We start from the raw sequence: 24475 nt of genomic DNA on the forward strand, positions 1-24475 counted from the left end.
GGTTTCCTCATCTATAAATAGGGATTATAATAGTACCTGGCATTGTGGCCACAAATGAAGGAATGCTGGCAGCCACAGAAACTGAATGAAGCAGGAACAGATTTTTCCCCTAGGGCATCTGGAGGAAGTGCAGCTCTGCCAACACTGTGATTTATGCCTCGTGAAACTGGTTTTGGACGTCTGACTTCCAGAATTGTGAGAAAATGAATTTCATGCCACCAAGTTTGTGGTAATGTGTTACAGCAACCACAGGAAACTAACACACAATTCATTCATACCTTCATAAATACAGTGAATATATTTTTTAAATATTATTAGCTATAATGAAAAATTAAAATTAAAAGCCCAATTGTTCAAAATAATAATAATAATAATAATATGTTCTGTGAATGGGTTATTATTATCCAAGTGAAGAGTAACACTCATTACTTACTATTTGTTCTTTGTATAATATTCTTCTAATTAATCATACAAATGCATTAAGTATGGTATAACAGGGAACCATGAAAGTACAGGAATCAACAGCATTCTTTAAATTCTCGCACCAGCACAGATTACATTTGGGTCACTGTGTAAATTACTTAACTGTCAGGTACCTCGGTTTCCTCATCTATAAATAGGGATTATAATAGTACCTGGCATTGTGGCCACAAATGAAGGAATGCTGGCAGCCACAGAAACTGAATGAAGCAGGAACAGATTTTTCCCCTAGGGCATCTGGAGGAAGTGCAGCTCTGCCAACACTGTGATTTATGCCTCGTGAAACTGGTTTTGGACGTCTGACTTCCAGAATTGTGAGAAAATGAATTTCATGCCACCAAGTTTGTGGTAATGTGTTACAGCAACCACAGGAAACTAACACACAATTCATTCATACCTTCATAAATACAGTGAATATATTTTTTAAATATTATTAGCTATAATGAAAAATTAAAATTAAAAGCCCAATTGTTCAAAATAATAATAATAATAATAATATGTTCTGTGAATGGGTTATTATTATCCAAGTGAAGAGTAACACTCATTACTTACTATTTGTTCTTTGTATAATATTCTTCTAATTAATCATACAAATGCATTAAGTAATAAACATTTTAGACATAAAGATACTATATAATAAATACATCACAATGTATGAACTTAAATGATAATTGTTGAATCTGAGCTAAAAGTGAATGGGGATTAATTTAGTAATCTCCCAATTTTACTGCATGATTGAAGTTTTATATAATAACATTTTTTAGAGTATTGATTCACACTTAACATAGGCTTAATCAATTTCTTCTCAGTAAGTAATTAGAACTCACGAGGCCACCATATATAATATCATATAGATAGATAAATAAAGATATATATATTAGATATGATATATATTAGATTCTAATCATTTAATCATCTCTAAAACATGTCATATTTTATGAAAACCAAAAGAATAAACAGAACACTTACACAAAAGCTGCTTTTAAAACTGCAATACAATTATTTAAATTAGCTTGTCATTTTCTCTTATTCTTATGCTCATTCTTTCTCCCCAGAATACCTTTCTAAAGTTTTCTATGATTTTATTATTTTTAATGACTTTTTAGAATTTCAACAATGTTAGCAGATCCTATGCTAAAGAGATAAATTTCTAAGCCACTCAATGTTACAGGATTTGGATCAGCATGGGAAAATAAATTTATAGGGAAATCTCACCTATTAACATAGTTGCAAAAATTCTAAATAAAACACAAGGAAACCAAATCTAGCAATGTCAATAAAAAATAATTCATTACAACTGAGAAGACTTAGTCAAGAAGAGCAAGGATGATTTACCATTATAAAAATATATTATCACAGATCATAACATTGATGAACTTAAGACAAAAATGTAGAAAATATTTTTATATATACTAAAGAATAATTCAGTTAAGTCCAGTTTTCATTCGTGATTATAGAAACAAACAAATTTTTTAAAAAGTCTGCAAGGTAGGGGCGCCTGGGTGGCTCAGTGGGTTAGGCCTCTGCCTTCGGCTTGGGTCATGATCTCAGGGTCCTGGGATCGAGCCCCACATCGGGCTCTCTGCTCGGCGGTGAGCCTGCTTCCCTCTCTCTATCTCTCGCTTTCTCTGCCTCTCTGCCTACTTGTGATCTTTGTCGAAGTAAATGGATAAAATCTTTAAAAAAAAAAAAAAAGTCTGCAAGGTAGAGATATCAGTTTTCCTTAATTTAATCAAAGCTATCTAAGAAAAACTAAAAGGAACATGAAATTAATAACAGAATTTTAGGGCGCCTGGGTGGCTCAGTGGGTTAAGCCGCTGCCTTCGGCTCAGGTCATGATCTCAGGGTCCTGAGATTGAGTCCCGCGTCGGGCTCTCTGCTCAGCAGGGAGCCTGCTTCCTCCTCTCTCTCTCTGCCTGCCTCTCTGCCTACTTGTGATCTCTCTGTCAAATAAATAAATAAAATCTTTAAAAAATAATAATAATAAATAACAGAATTTTAGAAGTTTTGTCTGAAAAGCCAGAAATAATGCAAAGGATATCCTTATTCTTATGACTTAATTCAACGTTTAATAAGCAGTCCTAGCCAAAAAACAAAAAGGAGAGAAAGAAAAAAGAGGTATAAATATGGGAAAAGGGGGGCAGTATATTAATTTAAAAATATATAAAAATCTCAGAAGAATATGCACATACAAAAAAAGAGATTATATCCAATTAAAAAAAGATTTCTGAATAAACAGTATGAAAAAGGTAATACAGAATTCAATACCAGTAAAGAAAACTAATTAACACAAGCTTTTGGCCTCTATCTTTAAAAACAACTTTGTAGGGGCACCTGGGTGGCTCATTGAGTTGGTTAAGTCTGCCTTTGGCTGGGGTCATGATCTCAGGGCCCACATCAGGCTCCCTGCTCAGTGGGGAGTCTGCTTTTCCCTCTGCCTGTTGCTTTTCCTGCTGGTACAGGTTCATTCCCTTCCACCCAAAGTAATAAAATCTTTTAAAAAAATAAATAAAAATAAAAACAACCTTGTAGGAATAACAGATTTGAAATCCAAGAAATTATCAGAGAAAAACCCAGAACTAAGCTACTGGGGAACTGAAAAGCTATTGTGAACTAATATGCACACAGGTGGAGAAAGACAGACAGATAATGTGGCTCTAAGAAAATAGATTAGTAAGTCAAGCAGGCAATAAAATAGGAAATCAGCTAAAGTACAGAAGATTTAAACAATATAATTAATATAATATACTAAACAAACCAAATCAAATTCTGTATTCAATCAAAGAATATGCATTCTTCCCAAACAAATATAATTTCTAAAAATTGATCACATTCTAGTCTAGAAAGCAAGTCATACTATATTACAAAAAGTAGGTAATGCACATAGTAGATTATATTTCCTGGCATCAAAACATAATAAGTTAGAAAATTTTAACAAAAAGATAAATTTACCCTCTATATAGTGGGAAATAGAGCACCAAATTCTGAGTCACCTCTGGATCAAGGAAGAAATAATAATGAAATTTCACAATACTTAGAACTAAATGATAATAAAACATTGCATATAAATCCTTATTTAATAGGTAATAGGTAATACGCAATTGCTTCGCAGTAATAAAAAGCAAACTACTGCTACATGCACCAAAAATACATTGAGTGAAAGAACCAAACACAAAAGTACATACTATATGATTCCAAATACATGAAGTTTAAGAACAGACAAAGCTATTCCATGGCTATAGTCTTAGGAGGATGAGACGTGGGGCTGGAGACTAGATGGAAGGTACAGATGGAAATGTTAGATACTGGAGGTGCCAAAGTGACTATAAATATGTATCAAAACTCAGTGTAGCAGACCACATTTTTTTTAAAAATGATACAACAATATCTCCTATACTGTATGTTGTCTGCAGTGTGGCCTTGTCACTGCCTCTCAAGAGATGGAATCTAAATTTACTCTCTCCATGAATCTGGGCCTAACTTGGTGATTTGCTGGACTGACAGGTGCACAGAAGCAAAACTGTGGTGCAATGAAATCACATTATAAAAAAGCTTTGCTGCTTCCTTCTAGGTCTCCTAAGGATGTTCTCTCAGAGTCTAGCCACCATGATGGGAGGCCAACATCACATAGAAAGCCATGCATAAGAGCTTTGGTTGATGGCTCCAGCTGAGTACCAAGCCAGGCCCCCAGCTGACAGCAAGCAGCAACTGTCAGCCATGTGAGTGAGCCATTTTGGACATCCAGCCCAGCCAAGTCTTTAGATGACTAGTGCATCAGCTGACATCCAACTGAAATCACAGGAGAGACCCGAAATGAGAGTTACCCAGTTGTGTATAATCAACTCCAGGACCATGAGAGTAGATTTTTTAAAAATTGTTTAAATCACTAAGCTTTAGAATGGCCGTGACCAGAAATAGAGACCCAGAATACTCATTGCATTGTACAATGAAACTTCATGCATTTCACTACAGACAAATTTTACCTCAATAAAAATAAAATTATAAGAGAATATATCACATTAGAATTAAATTTACTGACATAAAAGTAAAAATGAAAATGGCTCAGACAAGATAGAAGTGTATTTCTCTGATATTAAACATCTTATTTTTTAATTTTTTAAATTTATTTTCAGCGTAACAGTATTCATTGTTTTTGCACCACACCCAGTGCTCCATGCAATCCGTGCCCTCTCCAATACCCACCACCTGGTTCCCCCCACCTCCCACCGCCCCCCGCCACTTCAAACCCCTCAGATTGATTTTCAGAGTCCATAGTCCTTCATGGTTCACCTCCCCTTCCAATTTCTCTCAACTCCCTTCTCCTCTCTAACTCCCCTTGTCCTCCATGCTATTTGTTATGCTCCACAAGTAAGTGAAGCCATATGATAATTGACTCTCTCTGCTTGACTTACTTCACTCAGCATAATCTCTTCCAGTCCTGTCCATGTTGCTACAAAAATTGGGTATTCATCCTTTCTGATGGAGGCATAATACTCCATAGTGTATATGGACCACATCTTCCTTATCCATTTGTCCGTTGAAGGGCATCTTGGTTCTTTCCATAGTTTGGTGACCGTGGCTATTGCTGCTATAAACATTGGGGTACAGATGGCCCTTCTTTTCACTACATCTGTATCTTTGGGGTAAATACCCAGGAGTGCAATGGCAGGGTCATAGGGAAGCTCTATTTTTAATTTCTTGAGGAATCGCCACACTGTTCTCCAAAGAGGCTGCACCAACTTGCATTCCCACCAACGTGTAAGAGGGTTCCCCTTTCTCCACATCCCCTCCAACACATGTTGTTTCCTGTCTTGCTAATTTTGGCCATTCTAACTGGTGTAAGGGGTATCTCAATGTGGTTTTAATTTGAATCTCCCTGATGGCTAGTGATCCAAAGCTTGACAATTTGGGATTTGTTTGGCAGCTTCACACTCACAAGAAACCAAGTCTGCATCTAAATCTTCCTTTCATGGTCATTGTCAGGCCCCACCTTGTTCTGGGTTTTTCACTGGCTTGTGTAGCATCAAAACAATGGGGAGCCACTATTTGTCGCTATGTTGTATTGATTCCCATCTTCAAAGGAGCTCTGTTAATCAAGCCTCCTTCTAAGCCCTTCTGTCATTCTCCCAAATCAGGACGGCATTACCCTGTCCTAAACTAATACCATAATTTCTTATCTTCCAGTCTCCTTCTGATCTCTCTTCCTCTAGCCTCATCTTTTACATGACTGCCACAGTAACTTTTCCAAATATAAATCTCTTGATCATTGCCCAGACCCTCTCTCCTGTTCAAAACCCTTTAACATAGACCTACCACCAACAATATAATCCAGAGTCAGACTAGGGAATATTCAGATTGCAGGAGCATAAAGTTTGAGTATATGGATTATGTCAACATCAACTGTGTTTTTTTAAATCGCTTATTATTTTACTTGCCACTGAAAAATTAAATTATATCTATCAGGTATAAATCTTAATTACAGATATTTTATGCCAAGTGTTATGGGAACTGGATTATCTCATCCATTATGGACCCTTTACTTATAAACAACCAATATATCTATTTTATCAAGTGGCATGAGGGGAAAAGTGAAGAGATATAAAACCATGTCCCTTTTGGAAATAGTTGAAAGACTAAACATGTTTAATTTGTAAAGGAGAAGTATGAATGATAGAGTATGACAGATGCCTCTTAAATATGATGGCTTTATATATTTTAAGACTTCTCACTTTTTGTTTCTACTTCTCTATTCCAAGGAGAGTTATATATATCATATATACATATCTCTGGCTCCACCCCATCTTAAAAAAGCAAAAACAAAAAATTAAGCTCATTGAAGAGATGACACTGGGTGCCCTGTAAGGAGGGAAAAAGCTTTGGGGTGTGTGGAGAGCAATGTTTCCTGGAAGGTAACATAGGTCATTCAGAGCCATCTCCTTTCTTGTAGCAGCATCCCCTGGAGGTGACCGTACCATGGAAGAAATGTCAGGGTATGTCTGGGTACTGCCTCTTGAGAGACTGGATCCCACAGTATAACAGAGGCGAGGCATAAAAATCTTTTACCAGTCTCATTGTGGCCCCAGAAAGGATGCCAAAACAGAGGGGACCCCACAGATGTGACAACTGCCCCAATGCCCCATGGTGACTCTCCAACACTTTCATGATGTATAAGTACCTAGGACCTTTGTATAACCCCAGGATAGGGAAAAGACTAATCAAAACTAAGAATAAATATCTAACCAGTCAAGCACAACAGAGGCTTGGAGTATACATAGTCAATTTAGGCAAAGTACAGAAATATTTCTTGCAATACATAAGTCTATTGACTATGATTCATAACTAGTACACATATTTTAACTTTGTAGTAGCATGTAAGATATTCATAACTAATATGAAAGAGGGCTATTCAAGATACTGAAAACTAAAGTGTTTAAAGTATTTACAGATGATTTACAAGACCTTGGACAATGAGGAAAATGAACTAAAAAGTACCATTAAAGTTTAAACAGGAACTACTTTCATTCATCACTCAGTCACTTACTTACTAACTTATTCAAGAAAATTGCAATGATCTAATATTTAAATAATAAAGTCTTGATCTGACTGAAATTCCTTAAATCTCTTTTACTCACCTTTAAAAGATTTGAATCTAAAATGTAACCAGAGGATATGGAATGGAGAATCTCACACGTACACTATCAGGCAAATGAAACTCAAGAATGGGAGACCAGTTTCCCTATAAATGGCTGGAGAACTTATTTCACCACCAACAAACATCCCCCAAGAATCTTTCCTCATCCTACAGCCAGTGTACTTACTGCTTAGAGTCTGGCTGGACTTCCTCCTTCTCTGTACTCCTCTCCCATAAATACAGTCCACCCAAAACCTTCAACAAACGGCCTGTAGTTTGCTATAGTTTGTGTTTCCCAAACTGCAATTCTTTTACTATTCCTGAGTAATATTTTTAATATTAATATATTAATATTTTTTAATATTCCTGAGTATTCAGTTTCTGGCAGTTTGAGTTTACCCCAGTTTACCTCTTTATTTAGGTTGATATTCATCATAGGAAGCCATTTGGCTTTGATACAAACTAATGTGATCAATGGTCTGTAAAAAAATTGGAAAAATGGATGTAATTGTCCATGAATTCTTTTATTGGGTTCATGTTTATGCCAGTACTTTTTTATTCACTTGCAACATTCAATATAGAAGATGAAATTTTTAAAAAGTACACACACACACACGTACCAACATATAAGCTAGAAATAGAAGTCTGTTTTGACCATTTTATATTTAGCACTGTCAAACAATACTCACATTATTCATTGTAAGTGGTTGCCAGTTAGGGAATTCAATTTGGTTCAGTTTTCCCAAAAAATAAAAGTGCTAATCATGTCTGAGCTTTCTATGTTTAAAAGATAATTAAAATATGGTCTCTTCCTCAAGAAATTATAATCTGAAGAAAAAAGATGGGCCTGTAAACCAACATTATCACATTTCAAGATGCTGAATTCTATGAAAGAATTCCAGGTAATTTTAGAGGAGGAAAACTGCCTAAGAAAAATATTTGGTAAATATTACATTCTATAAATATATACCAAGATCTGAAAAACAGTGAAATTTTAATTTAAGTATGATAAGATATGTTTTCCATCTATCTGTCTCTTAACAGGATTCTTTCTCTATTTTGCCTGAGTTCAAATAATGTAAATGTCTTTACCTAATGAGTAGAATACTTAAAAATTGGAAGTACTTAACACAATAGAATTTCATTGCAGCCCCACACTATGAAATAATATGGTGGCCTGTAATTGTTCTCTTGTAACTCGAAACAAGAATAAATCAAAATCTTAAGGTCATTCCTGAAGGAGTAAAAAAATCATTAGAGAAGAAAAAAATGGAGCGGTGCCTGAGCTTCTGACTTTGGCTCAGGTCACGATCTCTGTTCCATGAGAGAGGGAACTCTGCACCAGGTTCCCCACTACTCAGTGGGAAGTCTGCTTGTTCCTCAGCCCCTCCCCCCTTTCATGCATATTCTATCTCTCTCAAATAAAACCTTTTTGTAAAAAAAGAAAGAAAGAATGGAACAAAATCTCTGAAGAAAGACAAATTTGGGATAGAGAGAGCCAAGAAAAATAAGATTATGAAGACTAAAAGCTAAAGACCAATAAAGATATAAAACATAAAATGCTGCTAAGCTTTCCAAATAGGGGAAATGCCTGATTGGTGGCTCATTAAACAAAATAGAATTGACCATGAAAAAATGAACACTGAACATGAGTATTGATATTCAGAAGACAGACTACAGAAATGTAAAAAGCTTCATGATGTAAAATGTCTTAATACATGCATAAAATTTTTTTAAAGTTTATTTATTTATTTATTTATTTGAGAGAGAGAAAGCATGAATGTGGGAGAGGCAAAGAGAGAAGGACAGAGAATCTCAAGCAGACTCCCTGCTGAGTGCGGAGCTTAAGTCAAGACTCCATCTCAAAATCCTGAGATCACGAACTGAGCCAAAACCAAGACTCAGTCACCTAGGTACCCCTGCATGAAAAAACTTCTGCTGAAAATTACATTGATGAATTTTCTAAGGTGATATCTGCTGCAAACCTTAGTTCTGAACCTGATGAAAGAGTTCTGTATTGCTGCTACGTTCTAGAAGAAATTAACCATGGCTGGGGAAAGGAAAATTGCTGGTTTTAAGGACACTAATGCTGGTTGGCTGTTCTTAGGGTCCTGATGTTGTAGGATGAACTTGGCAGTGATTAGGAAAACCCAATGTCCATAGTATGTAAAGGATATACTCGATCTGTTTATGCATCACTGAGTAAACAAACAAGTCTGAATAGCCAGAGAAGTACATGAGTGACCTAAGAGCTGAATGACCACTGTACCAGGTGCGTGAAGTTATTATAGCAATCTGTACAAGAAGAAAAATATAAAATTTATTCTTCTCAATAACTGTTCTCTGCATCCCCTCCTGGACTATAAAAGGCATTTGTTCAATATTTGTTTTTACCACTTATGCAATGTAACACTAGTGATAAACACATGTGGCCATGAAATTTTATATCCTATAAATTTAAGTATAAACTTGTCTTAAATGTGGATTTGCTGATGCAGAGATCCAAGAATCCAAGAAGATGTGATGAGTTCAGTCTTAATGATGCCATTAATGTCAATTACAAATGTATGTATAGATACGTATTTCCAATTCTCTTGAGTATGCACAAGGAGTGAAATTATAGGATCTTGTGATACCTGCATATTTAACCATCTGAGGAATTGCCAGATTGTTTTCCAAAGGGCTACACTATTTTACATTCTCACCAGCAGTGCCTAAGGACTCTAATTTCTCCACACACTCACCAACACTTGTCTTTTTATTTTTAAGTTTATTTAAGTTATCTCTACTATACCCAATGTGGAGACCAAACTCCCAACCCCAAGATTAAGAGTTGTGTGCTTCTCTGACTGAGCCAGCCAAGCACATCAAAACTTGTCTTTTTAACTACAAATATCCAAATGGGTATGAAAAGGTTTTATTTGAATTTTCCTGATGGCTAATGATATTGAGAATTTTTTCATGTGCTTAGTAGTCATTTGTATATTTCCTTTGAAGAAATGTCTGTTCAGATCCTTTGCCCATTTTTAATTGGGTTGTCTTTTATTAGTGAGTTATAATTATTTTTTATATCTTCCAGATATGAATCCTTTATCAAATGTGTGATTCCCTGACATTTTCTCCCATTCCATGGATTATCCTTTCACTTTTTTGATCGGTATCCTTTGAAGCACTAAAGTTTGTAACAATGATGACACATTGGGTCTGTTATTTCTTTGCACGTGCTTTTGTTGTCATGTCCTAGAGACCATTTCCTCGGAGTCACAAAGATTTAGGTCTATGTTTTCTTTTAAGGATTTTTATAATTTTAACTCTTACATTTAGCTCTTTGATCTATCTGAGTTAATTTCTGTAGATAGTGTGAGATAGGGTTCCACCTTCATTCTCTTGCATGTGATTTTTGTATATTGATCTTGTATACTGCAACTAGGCTGAGCTTCTTTATTAGACCTAATAGTCTGTTAGTTAATTCTTCAGCATTTTCTATATATAGCATCATGACATCTACAAATAGAGATTGTTTTACATTAAAAAAGACAAATCTAATTGTTTTTATGGAAATACAAGCAAAAATAAAGAGTACAGTTTTTAGTTTTGAATAATAATTCCCATATATGTTTTGTGGAATACAGACTCTTGGGATATAATTACCTCCTAAAAGGTTTTGTTGTTAAATAAGTTTGGGAAATACTGCACTAAACAAAATTAAATAGGTTTGCATACCCTAAGATCTCTAGGAGTAGTTAATATCCACCTGTGCACTGCAAATCTCCCTAAGTAGCAGTACAATATATAATTTTTCCTACACTTGACCAGGAGAAACCTTTAGAACAGTATCTCCTAGAGTCACAAGCATGAAATATTTGGGGAAATTCTAACTGATATCACTAAACTATTTTTAGCACTTGTGACCATACCCCTTACTACAAGTTCTGGATGGACAATTAACTTCAAGAAAGGAACACTTACCAAATGAATCATCCTAAAGAATGTTTCTGATAATGAATCAGATGGTCAATAAGATAAGAGCATTAGTCATCAAGATAAGGACTCATACAAAATAGTTCTTACTGAAATAAAAATCTGGTACTCACCTTGAATCTAAAGATTTATGCGGACCAGCAAAACAAAAAATGTTTACAAATTGCAGAAATATGTTTCAAACAGCTCCAGCAAGCTGTCCAAGTGCTTGGCAGTTCATCCGCAACCTGGAGTAGACCCAAAATTTTTAAAAAAAGAGAAAGAGAGAGAGAGAGTTTTTAACATTAAGCCCTACTGTATTTTTTAAGCTGATTAAAACAATGTTGGAAAAGTACACTTTAAAAGACAATTTTAGAGAACTAGACAATATTAAAATTTTATCGAGCCTTTGGGTAGGTAGCATGATAAAAGAATACAAGACTTAGACTGTAACCTTAAAGATCAAATGATAATTTGATTAGGGGCATCTGGGTGGCTCAGTGGGTTGACCTGCTCTTGGTTTCAGGTGGTCCTGTATCTTACAGTGGTGAGATGGGCGGGGGCCTTGGCCTCTACCCTTGGCAGGTAGTCTTGGAGATTCTCTTCCTTTGCCCCTCTCCCCACTCACATATGCACACTCTCTCACACATAAATAAAGAAATCTTTTTTAAAAAATAATAATCTGGTCAAAGACCACCAAAAAGATAGAATCCATTCAGACACATTGTTAAAATAAAGTAAATAAGGTGATCCTAGTATCACCTAACTCCACATATACACAAAGATTTTTCCTAATCAACAGCTCATACCTTTTTCTCAAGATTGTCTTTTAAAACTCTTATTTCACATCCTCAAGATACCCCCCCCAACACACACACACACACACACACACACACACATACACACAGCGCCACACACTTCCCCAAACTTCTGAACTTTCTCTTTTTAAGATCAAAAGAGTCTGCGTATAAAAAAAAGGCGTGGGGCGGGAGAATTCACCAACTATATAAAGACTTGAAGGCTGTTCAGCAAGGCAAGGAGGGTTCCGAAGTAAAGGTTGCCAGGAGAACAAGCAAATCCAGTCCAGAAAAAATGAGTTTCCCCAATGATATTAAGAAAGTTACCCCACCTCCTTTAGTATCCCCAGGGAAAAAAAGCCATTTCCTTATGAAATTACTGGAGGCTGATTCCCCCACCTTCTCCCTCCCTACCCTCGCGGGAGTTTCCCACTGGATTGCGGAGATTTCTTCCGAGGGGCGGGAGTGGTGGGTCCCGGCGAGGGGCACAAGTAATAGAAGCTCCTTCCAACAGCCAGAGCTATAGAATCCTGGAACAAGGCTCAGCACACTCATTTGTGGGTCTTTGTGGGGCTCCCGGCCGCCCCCATGGTGGATGTGACCGCCTGAGCCCCTCAAATCCTCCGGAGTGGGACTCACCAAGGTTCTCGAGGTCGCTGGGGAATGAGGCTGGTTGCTAAGGACGCTGAAGGAGTCACTTTAAGAGTCTGACGGTTGCTCTTTCAGCGGCTGGGCTTAGCCAATCAGAACGTGTAAATGCAATTCCACATTCCCTTCCGCTCCTCCACTACGTGTGTGTTCAGTTTCCAACGAATAGATGCAATGATGTGTGAAAGACATCATTAGCTTTAAAAATACAATCATAAAGCACAGAGTAACGATTCGTTTTAAATTCTGTACGTACGTTGGCTACGCAGCCGGTAGCTCCGGGGAGAAAGGGATTGGGAGTGCTTTAGTGGCTCCTGTTGAGGAGTCTAAATGCGTCCTCCAAAAACTTTGCCTGCCCCCAAATCTAAATTTAAAAAATAAAAACAAGGTGATTGCTATATAAAGGTAGCTGTGCCTTCTAATCCAATTGCTGTTTCTAAGCTCCTTTTGCATAGAATATCTAAACCTGCCAATGTTCTCTGCAGTTAGGATAGTGAGTAATCAAAGCATCCACAGTGTTTTGCACGTACTAAGTACAAGAGGGAGAATTTAAACACAAAAGAATGCCTAATTTCTTAAAAAGATTTTATTCACTTGACACACAGAGAGAAAGGGAGCACAGGCAGGGGGAGTGGCAGCAGGCAGAGGGAAAGGGAGAGGCAGGCTCCCCACTGAGCAGGGAGCCTGATGTGGGACTCCATGTGGGACTCCATGTGGGACTCAATCCCAGGACCATGACCAGAGCTTAAGGTAGATGCCTAACTGACTGAGTCACCCAGATGCCCCAAGAATGCCTAATTTTTAAAGATAGGATCCAATAAAATTAATTTAAATCCCTATAAAATTCCTACCTATCAATGGGTGATGAATGTCAAATATTCTACAAATGTTCACAAATGTTTCAATGGAAGCATATGGAACAGTGGAAACAATATGGAAGAGCAATTCTGATCAAATTCAAAGCTAATATGCAGGTATTGCCCTGGTGAAATAACTGCTTTAAAAAAATTAATTACTTCAAAAGAGAATTTAACTGATTCAAACTTGAAATACATCAATCCTGAATTATTTCTGTTTATAATAAGCACCAAATAAGTCTTTTGATTTTTTTTAGTATATTTGATATTTAAAACAGAAATAATTGGCCCAAACCCACAAAATGTACAACACCAAAAATTAACTTTAATATAAACTGCAGACTTTGGGTGATTATAATGTGTTAGTGGAAGTCTATCAACTGTAACAAATGACTACCCTGATGGAGGATGTTGATAATCAGGAGCTACGTATGTGTGGGGTTAGGGAATACCTGGAGGATCTCTGTACCTTCCTGTTAATTTTGCTATGAACTCTAAGAATAATACTTTTTTGTAAACAGTCATTTAATTCTAAAAAATGATAAATTTTAAAAAAACAGAAATTACAATATCAGGTCACAGGCTTTTCTGAAACACGTTCCTCCTAGTAGATCAGTAAGAACAAAAGTGAAATTGAGAAACACTATAAAAGATGTATCTCAGAAAGCAAATCTTAGAGTGCCAATCTCACAGAATGTGTTCTAAAAAGGGAAAAGAAAGACATAAATAATAATAAAGAACAGCAGGGGGAAAACCTCTTTGATCAAAAAAAAAAGTTTTTTGAGGGCGCCTGGGTGGCTCAGTGGGTTAAGCCACTGCCTTCAGCTCAGGTCATGATCTCAGGGTCCTGGGATTGAGCCCAGCATCTGGCTCTCTGCTCAGCAGGGAGCCTGCTTCCCTTCCTCTCTCTGCCTGACTCTCTGCCTACTTGTGATCTCTGTCTGTCAAATAAATAAATAAAATCTTAAAAAAAAAAATTGAGACAGCAATCAAGAGTGCTCACCATATTCCAGCCATAGCAACATTTTTCTAGATATGAGATAAGGAAACAAAAGCAAAAATTAACTATTGGGACTTCATCAAAATAAAAACCTTCTGCACAGCACGGGAAACAATCAACAACAACCAAAAAGATAATCTATAAGTAGGAGAAGATAAATGTAAATGACACATCTGATAAAGGGTTAGTATCCAAAAATATAAAAAGAATGTAAATAACATCCAAAAACAAAAAATCCAATTAGAAATAAGCAAAAGCTATGTACAGACATGTTTCCAAAGAATATAACCATATGGCCAAAGATGCTGAACATCACTTATTATCAAGGCAATGCAAATCAAAACCACAATGAGATATCACCTCACACCTGTCAGAATGGCTAAGCTCAAGAACACAAGAAACAAGCAGTATTGGCAAGGATGGGGAGAAAAGGGAACCTTGTGCACTGTCAGTGGGAGTACAAACTGGTGCGGCCATTGTGGAAAATAAGTTGGATGCTCCTCAAAAAATTAAATATAATACTACCCTATGATCCAGTAATTCCATTACTGGGTATTTACCCAAATAATATGAAAACACCAGTTTGAAAAGATATCTGCACCCCTATGTTCATTGTAGTGTTATTTATAATAGCCAGAGTATGGAAGCAGACCAAGTGTCCATCAATAAATGAGTGGATAAAGAAGGGTGATGTATATATCACATTATTTGCATATAATGGAATGCTATTGAGCCATAAAATGAATGAGATCTTACCCTTGCAACAATATAGATGGATCTAGAAGGTATAATGCTAAGTGAAATAAACCAATCAGAGAAAGACAAAAAACATGTGATTTCACTCATATGTGGAATTTAAGAAACAAAACAAATGAAAAAAGTAGAAAAAAGACAAACAAACAAAAAAAGACTCTTAAATATACAGAATAAATTGATGGTTACCAGAGGGGAGGTGGATGGGAGCAATGGGTTGAAATAAGGGGGGGGAAAAAAGGAGTGCTTACCATACTCTAAATAAAATGAGTATGGAAAGACTGCAGCACATAAACATAACTAATTTTTTTAATTTCCTGAGATCTAGAAAAAACACTAGAAGCATTAAAAATACAAAGTGTTAAACAGATTACTCACAACAAGAAAAAAATGTTGGATTAAAAACTCTTCACATTTAAAAATCAGCTGATTCTGTAGAGCATTCCTTAAAAAAGCAGCTCGTCATGAATTCTATGTCGAAGACAGCTAAGGGCATGTTTATATAAGGGAGAATTCACAAATTCTTCTACTACTCCTCTATACTTTAAGATGAAACTATTCAAACCACACAAAGAGCACACCACTTAGACATTAATCAAAGTTACGAACTCGAAAATGCACAAGTTATGACTGGAAACATCTGATGTTAAGCTCTGAAACCAGATATACCTAAACGATTAATTTCCCCCTGGCCACAAAATGAAAAAGACAAAAAATTTTTTTGAAAGACACATGTTTTTAGCTTCTGTAATCCAGGTTCAAGTAAAGAAGTGTGAGAAAGGGAAAGGGGCAGTCTTCAATTTTCATAAGGACGGGCAAAATAAAGATGTTACACTATTGTTACGTAGAGGAATTCAGTTAGATCCAAAATTCATACTGTACACTAAATGATGGATCTCAAAAAATAGAAATATATAACATGTTTTTGTAAGCAAATACTTAGTGACATAAATATAGACCTTGGCAAGTAGAAACCATGAATCACTGAAGGAAATATTTCATAGATTATAAAAAAAATCTAACCTCTTAAAGTTACCATATAAATTATATGTGAGTACATCTCAAATCCCACAGAGTGAGCATGTGTGTGTATGCGCGCGCGCGTGCATGCATGTGTATGTTTTAGAAGAATGAGAGTGAAGAATGAAATATTTTTTTAAGTTCATTTGGAAGAATAATGGGCAGATTAGCCAAGAAAATTACAAAAAAGAAGAAAGGATATGAGGGTGCGGCTTAATACATATTAAAACTTATTGTGAAAATTTTTTCTTGGTCCATATATACATTTGAAATAAAGAATTTCAATATCTTCAAATTCCATCCTTGAGAAAATATATAGCTGCATCATGGTAGCTAACAGGGTGACTTGCCATAGTAGTGCTTAATAAATATTGCTGGGTGAATTCCTGCATAAAAATGTAGATGATTTTATCTGGTGAGCTAAGTTCAGTTTATGAATTTCTGAGTAAAATATTAGTATAAATGAATGACCTGCTTATTTTGTATGTTAGAAGGTCATATCATTTTTTGCCAATTCTTGAAGATTGTCAAAATAATCTATATTCTTCACTTGTATTTCAGCTTAAGTCTGACTGAATAATGACTGGACTTTTTTTTTTAAAGATCTTATTTATCTACTTGACAGACAGAGATCACAAGTAGGCAGAGAAGAAGGCAGAGAGAGAGAGAGAGGAGGAAGCAGGATCCCCTCTAAGCAGAGAGCCCGATGCGGGGCTTGATCTCAGGACCCTGGGATCATGACCCGAGCCGAAGGCAGAGGCTTTAACCCACTGAGCCACCCAGGCGCCCCACAATAACTGGACTTTTAAAAATACATACTAAGCTATTTCAGAACTATAACTATTTCTATCATATGAGTCTTTCCAAAGCAAACTAATCCTTCAAATTTATTTACTAAGGGAGAAGGCAAAAACAAATCAATCCATATCTTTCTATTAATAATACAATTTTGTGAAATTTTTCCTAATTGTTTATATTTGATGCCTTCAGTATCCTCCATCCACTCATTGTTATGTAATAGTTTAATTGTGCTTGTTTAAAAATATGAACACAAATTGAGATAACCTCCCTTTAGAATTGGAGCCAAATTCTTTCTACATAGTATTGGCTTGGATTTAGTGACTCACTTCTAGAGATTAGAACGTGACAGAGGTGATGAGGTAGACTTATGTCATAAAGACACTGTAGGATACTCTTTGCTTTCTCTGGAATCATTTGTTCAGGGAAAAAGTCACCTATCACTTTAGAAGGACACTCCAGAGTTCTATGGAGAGGCGGTCCTGGGTGGCTTAGGTCAGTTAAGCATCTGACCCTTGATTTCGGCTCAGGTCATGATCTCAGGATTGTGAGAGTGAACCCCGAGTCAGGCTCTGTGCTGGGTGTGGAGCCTGCTTAAGATTCACTCTCTCCCCCTCCCTCTGTTCTCCTCTTCCCTTACCCTCTCTCCCGCTCACATGCTCAGGCGCTCTCTCTTTTTCTAAAAAAAAAAAAAAAAAAAAGTTCTATGGAGAGCTCTATGTAGCAAGGAATTAAAACCTCCTGACAGCAAATCAGCAAGAAAAGGAGGCATTGTTTCCACAATTACCTGAGTGAGTTATCTTGGAAGTGACTTCTCCAGTCCCAGTCAAACTCAGTTAAGTCTAAAATAACTGCACCTCAAATTGAAGTCTTGACAGCAATGTCATGACAGACACAGACCCCCCCCCCCACCCCGTGCATGCCTGAAACTGTGGTAGTACCAAATCCCATATATACTTTTTTTCTTCCTATACATACATTCTCATGATAAAATTTAATTTATAAATTAAGCACAACAAGAAATTAACAACTGTAGTTAATAATAAAATAGAACAATTACACTGTAATAAGAGTTTTGTGAATGTGGTCTCTCTCTCAAAATACCTTCCTGTCCAGTACTCACCCTTCTTCTTGTGAGGATGTGAGGTGATAAAAGGCCTGCATGATGAGATAAAGTGAGATAAATGCCATAGGCATCGTGATGAAGCATTAGGCTACTATTGGTCTTCTGACTATACTTCAGAAGGAGGATCATCTGTTCCTGGCCTGCAGTATACGGTGGGAAACAAAAAAGCAAAGGCAACTGAAAACCTGGGAAAGGGAAACCATAGATTAGGAGGCACTTCTCTACTGTCTCCTACCTGAGCCACTTACAGTGCCTACTCAATAGAGGCTTCCACCTTTGCCCCATACAGAAGTCACATTGGTCCTTCAAAAACATCATTAGGGTCATCTCATTCCTCATCTCAGCAAAGGCCCCGCTAAATCTGTCCCGTATTCTCTTTCTGCTCTCAGTGAGCCCTTGCTCACTAACTACCTAGCTTGTCATCAGGACTTTACACTTAACTTCTGCCTTGAAAATGTTTCTTCCAGATATTCACACAGGGCTCATTCCTTCACTTCATTTAAGTTTGTTTAAAGATCTCTTCCTCACAGAGGACATCCTTGACCAACCAATCTAAAAAACACTGCCTCTACCACTGACTTGATTTTATTAAATATACCATGTGTCATTATTCGACACTGCATTATGTTTGTTTCATTATTTGACATGATTTATTTATCTATTAGTCATCTCCTGCCTAGAACATGAGTTCTAACAATGCAAGGACTTTGGCTTATCATTCTAACTTCATTGCTTAGAACATTAACTGTACGGAGGATAGGTGCTCAATAAATATACTTTGCTTAAAGGACCACATAGATTAATCATTTTAATTAATAATTAATGGATAATCACTTGATATTTGGTATCCTGACAATTTTTCCTGTTATGAGCAATTATGTCATGGACATGTGCATAAGTAAATACATATACCTTATATTTGTTTCCTAAGATTTAGGAGTCAAAAGATTATCATTTTTATGGTTTTTTAGACATTTTGTCAAATAGCCCTCCAAGAAAAAGTTGTTATATTTTATGCCACACTAGAAATGAATGACAGCCACTTTGCATGACAATGTACATTTTCCCTTTTAAACATTGTCTTTTAAGTAGGGGAAATATAGCTATTAAGTTTTCCTTTCTTTGATTACTGGCAGACATTTTTTTCACATAAAATGGCAGAAGCATTTCTTAAATTTTATTTCTTTTTTAATTTTTTAAATTTTATTTCACATAAAATGCTGAGGCATTTATTTTATTTCAAAATGGCGGGCATTTTTTTTTTTTAAGACTTACCTCTTCATGTTATTTGCTTCTATTTCTACTGATACACCCTTACTTATTGCTAAGAGCTTTTTTACAATAAAGTGACTCATTGTCTTTATCATGTTAAAACGTAGTTTTTCCTAGTTTGTGATTTTTCTTTCAATTTTGATTACTGTTTTCCCTTATTCATTTGCATACAGAAATTTAAATTTTATATGACCAAATTGATTAGTCTTTCCGTACATGGTTTTTGACATTTCTGTCACTTTTCGAAAGTTTTCCAACTGACTATTTGAAAAATAACCCCTTGTTATTTTCTCCCAATATTCAATCTTTTTAAAAGTAAAGAAAAAAATACAATTTTATTGCAGCTGGAATTTATGTGAGGGTGAGCTATGAGGAGGGGCTGTTATTGTTTCCTCCCCTCAACTGGCTACCCTGCTGTCCTTCTTTTACTAATTCATCTTTTCTTCATTGATATGGATGAGAAATTGTGAGATGCTATGGTTTTTATATTAAAAGTGCACACATACGCATAAACACAGGCCTTTCTCTCCTTCTCCTTTTAAGAAGCAAGTTTAGGACCTGAGCCAAATGCAGCTTTAATTCAATCATTTCTAAGGAACAGAGAAATATTTTGTATTGCCATGCTCAGTAATTAATTTGGTATTAGTACTTAATACTGGATACTCAATATTATATATATATGTGTATATATATACATATATATATATTTAATATTATATAGTAATAGCAGATACTCAATACTCAGTTGCCTAAGCCACATACCAACCCAATGAATGAAGTTATCACTTCAAAGAAAGGGTCGCGTCTGGATGATTAAGAATCGTGTGTCAAGATTCTCTTCTGAAAGCCCTCAGAATCCTGGACGTTCCGTGGGGAAGTAGGGACACAGGAAGAATCCATGGAAGCCTCGATCAAGTTTAGGGAGAAGGACTTTGCCCAAAGAGCCCATGGAGCCTGTGAAAACAGGTAGTAGAAGACTCTGTTCAGAAGTCCTCTTAGTTGTTCAACTAGGGTCTCAATCTTGAATGGTATCACTAGACTTTAAAGACTCTAAGTGACTTAGATGCACCCGGGGGAAAAAAACAATTACAACTGTTTTGTAGCCTCGGAAAAGCAAAATGCTTAATTCCTAAATCCCGAGCAGTTTACATTCGTGGGGGAGCGGAGGGGGCAAGGAGGTTTTCTCCACCGACGGTCGTTCGTAATGCTTGCTCTAGCTGTCCATACTACCTTTTAGTTCACTGGGCAGAACCAGCTCTCAATAGTGCCTAGCTAAAACTCTAAGTGCGGGAGGCAAAGCTACAGAGACGTCACCAACACCCCGCAACTCTAAAGTCTAATCGCTGCCTTGCGGCGGGCGAGGCACTAGACCAGGGAGGAAAAGAGAAGACCTAGATCTGAGGCCTTTTGAGTGCAGCAGGACATTGCTGGCTGAGATCTCAGTGAGTCAGCTCCACCGACGCGTCACGTCCCTCGATAAAACGTCTTTATTCGACCTCCGCTTATCCAGGCTGTCCTTCCCACCCCAGTTCCCGTGGCATCTCTTTGGTACAATGTTCCATTAACCCCACAGTCATTTTTCCACCTCCTCCAGACAGCGATTTTCTTTAAGGATTGGCCCTAGGTGACCGCCGCGTCTCCGTAGCAACGCTCTCTCTCACCAGACCGCCGGAAAAGGTTATGATCACGTGCTCGCCGAACTTCCGGGTTTGCAACGTGACTTCCGGTTGTCAGATCGCTCCAGACGCGGCGGGGGGCCGGGAAGAAGCCGAGTGGCCGGAGGTCGCGGTGGCCCCAGTGGTCGTGGGCTCCGGGTGGGCTCGCGTCATCCTGCGCCGTCTGCGATGCATCCGCGGCGCCCGGACGGATTCGATGGCTTGGGCTATCGGGGCGGTGCTCGGGATGAGCAGGGTTTTGGCGGCGCTTTCCCTGCCAGGTCCTTCAGCTCCGCGTCGGACCTGAGCCACTGGGTGACCACTCCCCCAAACATCCCCGGTAGCCGCAACCTGCACTGGGGCGAGAAGAGCCCGCCCTACGGCGTGCCCGGCCCCTCCACCCCGCTCGAGGGCCCCGCGGAGGAACCGTTTCCCGGCGGCAGCAGCGGCGGCGGCGGCGGCGGCGTGCCGGGCCAGAGCACCGGTGAGGGACTTGGGAGCGAGGCAGGGGTGGGTGGAGTGGCGGGGCCGCGGCCCGCGGCCTGCAGACCGCGGAAGCCGCGCCGAGGGTCCCGCCTCCGGTGTCGCTGGACGTATCGCGCGCCACACCCTCTGCCCTCCTTTCGTCCTCTGCTCTTGCAGCGGGCCTGCTCCCTCTTCCTTGCACAAACCTTTCCTCCCGGATCACCTCGGGAACAGACACCTGCCTTAGCTCTGGGCTGCGTGGTGGGAGCTTCGAAGGGTTTTGGTGTGTGACATCCCATGGCCTAAATCAAGAAGGAAGGAAATTGGATTGTTTATTGTTTATTGGGAATTATGTGAACAATACCTAGTTCACTGACACCATTATTGCCTTGAATTAATAGTGGTAGCTTTGGGTTCTGTAAAGTTTTTCAGCATTGGCAGCCTTCGATTCAAACCTGACTCTACCACACTCAAAAGCTAAGACATTTTGTTAACCTCTGAGAGCCTTGCGTCTTTTCACCTTTCAGGTGCTAGAAGAATAATTCATAGAGTTTTTTTAAGGTTAAATAAAATGAAGTATAAGTAATGCCTCGTATAGTATGGAGCACATAGTAAGCTAAAAAAAAAAAAAAAATTCGTTTCCTTCCTTTTCTCTTTTAATCATAGGAGTTTTGTCTGTTTTCTAGACTCTCAAACTGTACTCCTACATTTTCCCATCGCCTATTTCTCACCTAAAAACTCCACTAAGAAGTAAAAAACACTGAGACAATGTCAAGACGTTGGAATCAAGACATAATTATTCACTGTAGAATGTCGGAAGACCTGTGTTTTAATTATAACACTGTGATCTAAATATTCTCAACTTTTTGTTTATTCACAAAATGGAAATAGTCACTGCCTCCTCCCATTTTGGAATCATTAGAATAATAGACTAGACCATTAAATATTAAGTATATTCTGGATGTGTTCATTTGCATTTATTTGTGTGTACTTGGAAGTACAATAATTTTTATTTGATTTGAGTTACCTTGGAGGAATAGATTTTAAATATCACTTAAGAGCAAGTGAGGATGAGGAGGAGGATCTTACACAGTGTTATACAGTTTGTTTTTTCACCCTTTCTAGTTTTCTTTCTGTGGTCCCCTCTAGTTTTTTTTCTGTGGAAAGCTATAAGTAATTCAAAAGGCATATATGATTGCTACACAGTTAACTTCTTAGGCAGTAAAGCTGATATTTTTATCTTTTTATAATTTGTGCTTTAGTGGTTACAGTGAGGAGGAACTCTTAAAACCAGGGAGTGTTTGCAGCAGTTAAGAGGTTGGCGGTGGTAATTTTGCAAGGAGAATTGAAGACTGAGAGACCTAGTTAGCTTACACAGTTAATAAACCTTTCTAGCACTTTGCAGAAAATATCCGTGGCATTTTCTGTTAATATACATGCAAAAAGGGAAAAGCTGAAAGGAGGAAAATATCTTCATTGGCAAAAGAACCTTCTATCTGGCTTGTACATTTTCTAAGGCAAGGGTTAACAAAATAGTTTCCCCAGGGACATGTTTACATGGCCTTATTCTGACTGTAAGGAAATAGTGACAGCATGTGAAAGAGCTGAGAGAGAGAAAAGAGGAGGAGAGAAAAAAATTATCCCTTGTGAATATTGTATTATAGTAGAAATGTAATGTCTGGCCCCCTGAGGTTGTGGTATTTCACCATCATGATTTTGAGATTTTTAGCCAAGGAGAAATTCTTTTATTTGTTTTGACGTATGCATAGGAGTGTTTCCAGCTGTAAACTTTTCTAATAAGACAATAGAAATGACATCAGGAGTAGCGCGTATGTACCCAGTAGCTTCTCACAGAGATCTAACTAAGCAGTTACTCTCAAAATATTTAAAACTTGTTGAGAAGAGAGCCTCATTTAACCATTTTGATTACCCTAAGTACGCTTTTGATTTAATAATTTTGAGGTGTCTTACTTGCAACTGTTCATTTAACATAGATGTTTTCCATCAATAACAGCAAATGACTAATTTTACAAGATAGGAGGTGAAGTTGCTGGTTAAAAAAATTTAAATTGTAGTTAGAAGTTGAAAAGTGGTAATCCTTAATTTCTGCCTGCAGACATGTTTGATTTGGCCCACAGTGTTGTAATGCTTTTTAAAATAGTTGCTGGTATTTTGAAATTGGAAGATATTATGTAAAAATGACAATATCTCTTCAGAAAAATAACAGTTTAGAAACACTGGGCCCACAGTCCCACATGTCAACAGTGAATTGGAGCTGAAGAGCAGGTCTGTCTTGCAGCTTCCCACAGCTTCCCTGGCCCATATCAGAATTTGACTCTAGGACCTAGAATTTAAATGAATATCATGTTAATAAAAGAAAAAAAATTTTATAATAATCCTAAATATTGGTTATGAGTAATCTTATTTCTTCCTATTTTAGAGCAGTTGAATAGATTTGCTGGATTTGGTATTGGCCTTGCAAGGTAATGTTTTTTTCTAATGATTTTTAATTGAAGTTTTTATTTAAAGTGTTTTATTCAGAGTGTTTTAATATAGGATATTAAATGATTAGTATTGCTTCCTTTAGATTGATTCTTCGGAGCAATAAATTAAATGTTGAATAATATTTTTCAGAAAAAGTTATTTAAGGGCGCCTGGGTGGCTCAGTGGGTTAAGCTGCTGCCTTCGGCTCAGGTCATGATCTCAGGGTCCTGGCATCAAGTCCCACATCGGGCTCTCTGCTCAGCAGGAGCCTGCTTCCTCCTCTCTCTCTCTCTGCCTGCCTCTCTGCCTACTCGTGATCTCTCTCTGTCAAATAAATAAATAAAATCTTTAAAAGAAAAGAAAAAGTTATTTAAAATCTATAATTTGATTTTTTTTAGTAAGGATAGAGAATAATCATTCAATTTATAACCACAAAATAATTTTGAAAGTTATATTTTAATAACTTTCATGTGTCAGTGTCCAAAAAATCTGATCTAATCCTCCCTCTAAGAGAAAGTTATTTGCATTG

At 37.4% G+C, this 24475-nt stretch overlaps 2 protein-coding genes across 9 annotated transcripts in view; one reads left to right on the forward strand and one right to left on the reverse strand.

The window, feature by feature from the left end:
• The window catches only part of TMEM232 (transmembrane protein 232), a 302946-nt gene extending 282721 nt beyond the window's left edge, over positions 1 to 20225 (reverse strand). For 3 of the 6 annotated variants that reach the window (XM_059175637.1, XM_059175635.1, XM_059175631.1), the window contains exons 1-2: positions 12508 to 12700; positions 11206 to 11319 (exon numbers count right to left, since the gene is read on the reverse strand). The gene's annotated coding sequence lies outside the window, so the exon portion shown is untranslated. Of the gene's footprint in view, positions 1 to 11205; positions 11320 to 12282; positions 12481 to 12507; positions 12701 to 18067; positions 18211 to 20104 lie in introns of those variants that run through there. The other 3 variants (XM_059175633.1, XM_059175632.1, XM_059175634.1) reach the window with 3 other exon arrangements.
• SLC25A46 (solute carrier family 25 member 46) overlaps positions 1 to 24475 on the forward strand; it is a 180902-nt gene that overhangs the window by 136715 nt on the left and 19712 nt on the right. Inside the window, exons 1-2 of one of the 3 annotated variants that reach the window (XM_059175639.1) lie at positions 20211 to 20308; positions 23903 to 23945. In XM_059175639.1, the coding sequence (XP_059031622.1) occupies positions 20290 to 20308; positions 23903 to 23945 (62 nt within the window). In that variant the 5' untranslated portion in view covers positions 20211 to 20289. Of the gene's footprint in view, positions 1 to 20210; positions 20309 to 21053; positions 21482 to 23901; positions 23946 to 24475 lie in introns of those variants that run through there. The other 2 variants (XM_059175638.1, XM_059175640.1) reach the window with 2 other exon arrangements.

This window comes from Mustela lutreola, chromosome 5, assembly GCF_030435805.1.
Source record: "Mustela lutreola isolate mMusLut2 chromosome 5, mMusLut2.pri, whole genome shotgun sequence".
Classification (NCBI taxonomy): Eukaryota; Metazoa; Chordata; class Mammalia; order Carnivora; family Mustelidae; genus Mustela; species Mustela lutreola.